Genomic DNA, 7,425 nt, shown 5'->3' on the forward strand with positions numbered 1-7,425 from the left:
GAAATACTTGTGTGCTAAGCAGGTGTCATGGTTTAAGCCCATCCAGAACCAAGCACCAAGCAGCTGCTCACTCACTCCTTCACGGTGGGATGGGGGAGAGAATCAGAAGAGTAAAAGTGAGAAAACTCATGGGCTGAGATAGTTTAATAGGTCAAGCTAAAGCTGTGCATGCAACCCAAGCAAAGCAAAGCAAAACAAAGAATTCATTCTCCACTTCCCATGGGCAGGAGGTGTTCACCCATCTCCAGGAGAGCAGGGCTCCACCACACATAATGCTTACTTGGGAAGACATAACACCATAACTTCTAATGTCTGTTTCCCCTGCCCCTTCCCCAGCTTTATATGCTGAGCATGATGCCATGTGGTGTGGAATATCCCTTCGGTCAGTCAGGGTCAGCTGTCCCAGCTGTGTCCCCTCCCAGCTCCTTGTGCACCCCCAGCCCACTTGCTGGTGGGATGGTGTGAGAAGCAGAAAAGTCCTTTGCTTTGCAAGCACTGCTCAGCAGTAACAAAAACATCCCTGTATTGTCAACACTCCTTCCAGCACAAATCCAAAACACAGTCCCATACTACCTACTACGAAGAAAATGAACTCTCTTCCAGCCAAAACCAGCACAGTAGGCTATCACAGTAAGTTCCACTTGGCACAGTTGTTTTTCTTCTTGAGACAGAGGATGAAAGGCTCTCCTCAAACTTCAGAGGTATAAATTCTTTCAATTACTAGTTGGCTTTTAGAACTGGCATCTTGCAGGTTCTTACATTGCATAAATAAGCACAATTCCAGGAAGATTGTGTTTATTATTTGGATTTGTTTCTGTGGTCATGCTTGGGTGTTTGTAAGAGTAAGTTTTTTTTGCTCTGCCTGCCTTGAGGAGTGTTAGTTTACCAGTTGTTAGTGCTGCTTTTCAAGAGGAAGACTTGCTCTTGTTTCTAAATGTATTGAAGATTATGCTAGACACTGGCATACTTAATGGTGAAAATAATGGTTTTGCTAACCTAGTAGTAGTTTAAACAGCTTATTGAATACAGTTCTTAGCACATGACAGATCAGGGATTTTGTTGCTTTCAGATCTTTGCCTTTCTTGCTCTGTGATTCAGATAATTTCCCTTTTTTTGCTGCTCAGTCTTCTGTCCTCCAAAAGCATTTCTTTTCCTGGGATACTGTGGCCTTTATTTGTGAAAACTTCTTTTGACCAACTTGCGACTGAACTTAATGTATTAGTTCTTCCCCAAAAAGCTACCTCAAGGAGGTTTGCAAGAAAGCAGCCGGTTACAATAGTTAACTTACTCTCTTAAAAATGAGAAAAAAATAATCTTGTGTTGTATATTAGGTACCAGTGGACTGCAGCATCTTTTCATCCTCTCTCCAATTGCTTCCCTATTTCTAATCTCTTTCTTGATGCATTGTGTCTAATCTAATTTGTAAACTGTTTGCATCAGCACATGCCTGAATGCTTCTCAAACACTTTCCATTGGCTCTATAATGCAGCAAATAAATACAGTTCTATAATACAGTAAATAAAGATTGTTTACAGAAATAGCTGTTCTCTAATAGAGTAGTCTTTTATATTAAACTTCTGTGCTGCAGTGAATACAAGGGAGAACTGTGTATGCAGTAGCTAGGCATGGATGCAATTTAACATTCAATCTCTTTCTCTGTTTTTTCAAGGCTGGGATGTGTTGCATTGCCATTAACCTGCCTTGGAACCTTAAAATACAGCTATGATCTGTTTCTGAGTTTCTGATTAACCTCTGAACTCACAAAATAGGTATAAACAGGCTCTTTCAAGCAAAAGTTACATTTTTGCTTTCAGAGTAGCCTTAGGGACAGTCTTTGTTTCAGTGCATGACAATATGGCAGGTTGTTTTCACTAGTTTTCATCTCTTCTGCCCAGATTAGACATGACCACAGTTTCATGATCACAGTTTGACTGTGCAGTCATAACCCAGTATGCTTAGTTCATGGGTCATCTACTATCTTTTTAATAGTCCCTTTGATTCTAAGTCCATCTTCATGAACTGGACATGGACTTAGCAGCAGCCTCCTCAAGACCCATTTTCTGGTAGTGTAATATCCCATCCACTCACCCTCTGGGAATGTCTATTTTATGGCTGAAACAATTGTTCCAGAGTTGTTTGATTTTTCTGAGACTTGAGAGCTTGGATTTGTAAGGATGAAAAAGCATTTTTTGTGCCTTGCTATCTCTACATTCTCTTCTCAATGAGAAGAAATAGGTATGAGTTATCTGCTTTTCAGACTTAGTCGAAAAAATCTCTTGACCTCTGGTGTTCACTGCAGAGGATCAAGAGACTGCCAAGTTTGCTTTCCATGACTGTTTGAGAGGTCTGTGGTTCTAGTGCTTAATAATAAGCCTGAGGGAAATCTGAAAAACAGCCTGGTGGCTCTTGATACAATAGGCAGCTGCTCACCTTGAACAGCCCAGCTGTTGAGATTCCAGCAGTGAGATGTACTCCTTGCATCAGCTGTAGGACTGATACCATACCTGGACGTCCTATCAAACATTTGGGCTTCTTGAGAGCATGTGTGCATTGATCATACTGCAGATTTCTGTTTTGTGTCATGATACCTAGTGGAGAGCTTGGCTGAGCTGATTGCTCATGGATCCTTCACACTTGCATTAGGTACATAATTTAAGGTAGCAGATGGAAAACCCCCTATATTTAGTACAGAGGGAAATAAGTGTTCTGAAAGTCTTGAACACTATTCTTTTAGCCACCAGATAACAATTAAGAGGCTTCCTGTCCCTTGGACTTAAAGCTCTGCAGGCAGAATTCAAGGAGTTAACCAGGACTAACAGGCTCTGTCTCAAGGTTTCAAGGGTGTGAACAAGTCTAGTGTTTGTTGCAGTGTGTCATATCACTCTTTCATTTCCCAGTTATTTCCTTCTGCCCAATTCCTTGTTTGTCAGTGAGAAGTCTGCCCCTTTTCTGACATTGATTAACAAGCTTGAGGACTCAAGGCTCATAGTTACATCTCGTGGTATATGTGCTGGGCAGTACTTGTCAATGGAGCAAACTTGGCTTCCATCTGGCATGCAGGTTTTACATGAACAGCGTGAGGAACTGTGTAAGGCACATTTACTTGGCCAAAACTCACACAAACCTGTAGGAGAATGTCCCAACTTCAGCTCCTGATGTTGAATGTCACCTAGATCTAAAATGTATCCCTTCTACTAAGATTCTTTGGGTCACAATTTCTACTTGAATTTCTACTTGCCATTTTCAAGTGGATAAAACTTCTGAGCCTTTCCCTTCCCTGCCCCCTAGTCTATGTTTCTTACACTGGTAAAGCTTTTTCCTGTGTGAAGGACTTTGTTGCCTGATGGGACATAAAATCATGTACCTGCAGGTAGGACTACCCCCTGCTTTACTGATGACTAGCTGCTTACTTTTGGTGATGGTTCTAGAAAGTATTTCTCCTGCTTTCAGTTGCTGTGTACTTTTTTCAGGTTTAGTGATAGGTCTTTGAGACTTACTTAGTTTTGCTTTATGCTAATACAGCTGTTATTTCCCAGTTGAGATACCTAGCGAGACCTGTTTCAAGTTGCTTTCAATCATGGTTCCTGACTTCCATCCGAAGCATTGTTGCTTCCTTTCCCAAGTCTGACCTGAAATGGTGCCATAGCAAACACCATTTGATTCCCCATCCATGATGCCAAAGAAGGCTTTATTTTCATATTGGCAGTACCTAATGCTTGTACTACCCAGTAGGTATTATCATGAAAAGCCACAATGATGTAACTGTGTCTTTGCAGTGACTCTCCAGTGGGTAGCAGCAGTTCAAGGCATCATAGCCAAAAAGCTTGTGGAGATACTCTCTTGTTCTCTGAACACATTCCCCTAGCAAATAAATGAAAGCTTGAGTTCTCCCAGATGTCCACATTTCTGGTATCTGGAGTGTTTTTACATGTGTCTGTATGAGGTTTTTGTGCCTGGTAAGAGTGTAGCTCAGTACCTGGGGTTTTCACAAGACTGACTCATCTGTAAGTATATAGAGCACATTACCTGATGATCTTAAGGGTCTTTACCAACCTAAATGATTCCATTGGCTCTATCCCCTGTCACCCACTGTGTGAACATTCCCAGGGCCATCTTTTAAAGACAGCAAGTTGTGTAACAGTGATTTCTGTCAGAAATGCACAGATCTGTCCCCTTCCTGGCCTTTCTGCTTTTTCTGAAGCTCCTTTTTACCAAGACTGACTGGAAGTCTCAGAGCCAGATGCACTCCCTCCCAAGCTCCTGCAGCCAGCGTGGGGAAAGCTGTCCTGTATTTGTACCGAGGTGAAGGCAAAAATGTGACAAGCAGCTGTATCTCTTAACACTCTACAGTATCCAAATGTGTTCGAAGTATCCAACCTGGAAAATTTCTGTTGCTGCTTTAGCTACTGATAACCTGTTTTGTGCTCAAAACAATCACATTCAGTGAAGAACACTGGAATTTACTGAATGCACCAATACATCTCAAAGCATGACCAAGGAAACTTCCCGTTCATTCTACACAGATTTAGCATAAAAGCTGAAGTATGTTTTCCCCAAGTGCAGAAACCATTCATCTTGTTTTCATGTCTGCCATTTGTGCTGTAATTGGAGTATCTAATAGAATTTAATACTTCCAACCGCTATGTGAACTGAACATATTAAATATCTCTTAACTTCTAGCAAAACTCGATGTGTCCCCTAAGCCTAAAAGAGCTCCCAAGGCCAAGAAGGTGGAAACTGTGAACTCCGATTCAGATTCAGAATTTGGCATTCCAAAGAAAACTGCAGCACCCAAAGGTAAGAGTCACATCTCTGCTCTCTGTGGAGTCACAATTATTGTTAGAGCCACATTGAGTTATTAGTAAATCGATCACTAATAGATTATTCAGCCATGAGCCTTTTCTGTGACAAATACAGTGAGCTGACTTCTTGGCAAACAATGTGTGAACTTTTAACCTGACTTTCACTGTTGGGAATGCATTTAATAGCTACACACACACACACACACCCTGTCCCCCCTTCCTCTTCAGTTCTACTGGACGCTGCTTGTTTTCTTAGATCTCAGCTTTTTACAAGACGGTTAAATTCTGGTAGTAATTGTAGTAAGTAGTGATTTCAGGCTCTAAGCCAATTCTTTGGCATCCCAGTTTTGAGAGACCTCATATGGCACACCAAGGGGTGTCATCAGAGGAACCTGTAAAGGATGTGCCAGTGTTGATAGTCAAGGGTAGCAGTGAATTTACTAGATAGTAAAAGTGAATTAATGCTGTGTAATCAGTTCAGGTGGTGACCAAGGACTTGTAGTACCTCAGCAGTCTAGAAGTTATCTGATCTAATGAAGCTTGTACGTGTCTTGAACTTGAACTTGAGCTTGGATTGTCAGGGTGAATGGTAACTGTGGGAGAAGTATAAAAGATTTAAAACTGAGAAAATAAAAGATTTTGTACTGCTGTTATGAAGAAGCTTGAGTTGTAAACTGAATTTGAATTTTAACATGTAGACATCGTAAAGTAATTTCACTAGGTTTTGGTTTTAGTTTGATGAAGCCTTGAGTTTATTTAAAGAAGAAAAGAAAACAAAGTTAATTTGTAATCTCCCACCCAGGAAAAGGCCGAGGGGCAAAGAAAAGGAAAGCATCTGGTTCAGAAAATGAAGGCGAATACAACCCTGGGAAGAAAACACCCAAGCCCCCAGCGAGCAAGGTCAGTTCCATCTGTGCTCTCTTCTCCTTGTAAAAAGAACCTAATGCATTACTTTACATAAAAGGTGCATGTTCTTGTTACAGGTTGCTAATATGGTAATGGGGGGTTAGAAGTTAGATGTTAGAGAGGCTTATTCAATTCTGAGTATTAAGTGGGAAAACATACACAGCATCACAACTGATTTCTCTTTTCTTTCCCAAAGAAATTCAAGAAAGCAACTTTTGACCAGGATTCTGATGTGGAAATCTTTCAGTCAGGCTTTGCCTCCGAAACTGCCCCAAAGCCACGGACAGGCCGGGCTAGAAAAGAAGTTAAATATTTTGCAGAGTCTGATGAAGATGATGATTTTGATATGTTTAATTAAGTGCCCAAAGAGCACACAAATGTTTTCCAACAAATATCTTGTGTTGTCCTTTTGTCCCTTCTGTCGCAAACTTTTGTACATTTGACTTATTTTATGTGATAATGTAATTGATGGTTTTTATTATTGTGTGTAGGCATTTTAACATTTTGTTCTTACACCTACAGTTTTATGCTCTTTTTTACTCATTGAAATGTCATGTATTTGTCTGACTGGCTTGTAGAGATGTTCTAGACAGCTGTGCTAAAGCACATTTTAATTGTCATGGTTGCAAACAGCAAACCTGCTTTTTGAAATGAAGTTTAAACATTAAAAAATGGAAAACTACCGTGTGTGTGTGTCTGTGTGTGTAACATTTGGACTAGAGCGACTACTTCTACACAGTTTTTAAAATAAATATATTTTATTCTTTGCCAGGAGACTCCATGGAAAAAGGTAAACAGTATATGAACATAGAAAGCATTGTTAAACAATCTCAATGTACAAACAGAGCCAGTGAAAGTACATCACAGACTTGCTAGAATATATAAAAAAAAAATCCACTAGTGCTTTAAATGAAACCTAAGAAACTGACACTTTAAATCTGTTAACCATTCTACCACAGTTTTCACTCTGCTTCATGGTGATTTAACAAGGCCAGGAAGGCAGATTCTCTCCTTGTGTTTCTGGAAGTCCTAGCTGTACTTCCTTAGCACCTGGAAGGCTGGATGACCCAGCTGATTCCTGGCAGTTGATTCTTAAGGAAATACTCTAGACTCAGCGATTGGAAAGCTGTAAATGAGTCTGCTGGTTCTCATCCCATGAAGTTTCCCTAATGGCTTGTGAACAAGTAAACAAAAACATGGTAACACTGAAAAGTGTTGCTGCCTTGGAGGCTATCATTGCTGTAGAAATGGAGTAGTTAATTGTTGTGGCTAGGTCACCAGCCAGCTAAGAAACCACTTCTTTAAAATTTAAAGTGACATTAACAGTGGAACAAATGACATCTGAATAACTGATCTGGCAGTTAATGCTGATACCGATATCTCTTCTGCTAGGGCAGTGAAGTTTTGTATACTTTTTACAAGGAAGGAGATGCAAACTGAGGGTATCAAAGACAAGTTTTCATATTTAAACTAAATCAGACGGTCCTTTTAAACTTCCTTCTCTGGATGTGTACAGTAGTCCATTTCCTATGGTTGGTGTCTTGATCGTTTTAGGTATGAGAGACAAAAGGAAAGCACCAAACATCCAGTATGGAGAGTACAGCCATACATTTGTATGTACAAAGTCATCAGAAATGCAACCAGAATTTGAAGTTTGAGATCTGTCTTGTCACCATGCAATATTGAATGTTCAGAGGAGAAAACAGAAGCTTAACTA

General features: G+C 40.3%; 1 protein-coding gene across 1 annotated transcript in view; it reads left to right on the forward strand.

Moving 5' to 3' along the window:
- Positions 1-6,392, forward strand: part of LOC103799096 (DNA topoisomerase 2-beta) — a gene marked incomplete at its 5' end in the record, with an annotated part of 19,590 nt that extends 13,198 nt beyond the window's left edge. The window contains 3 exons of the mRNA XM_009071392.1: positions 4,681-4,797; positions 5,605-5,702; positions 5,905-6,392. Coding sequence (XP_009069640.1) covers positions 4,681-4,797; positions 5,605-5,702; positions 5,905-6,066 — 377 coding nt within the window. The remainder of the gene's footprint in view (positions 1-4,680; positions 4,798-5,604; positions 5,703-5,904) is intronic.
- Positions 6,393-7,425: the final 1,033 nt, after the last annotated feature.

This window comes from Acanthisitta chloris, unplaced genomic scaffold, assembly GCF_000695815.1.
Source record: "Acanthisitta chloris isolate BGI_N310 unplaced genomic scaffold, ASM69581v1 scaffold20223, whole genome shotgun sequence".
In the NCBI taxonomy this organism is placed as follows: domain Eukaryota; kingdom Metazoa; phylum Chordata; class Aves; order Passeriformes; family Acanthisittidae; genus Acanthisitta; species Acanthisitta chloris.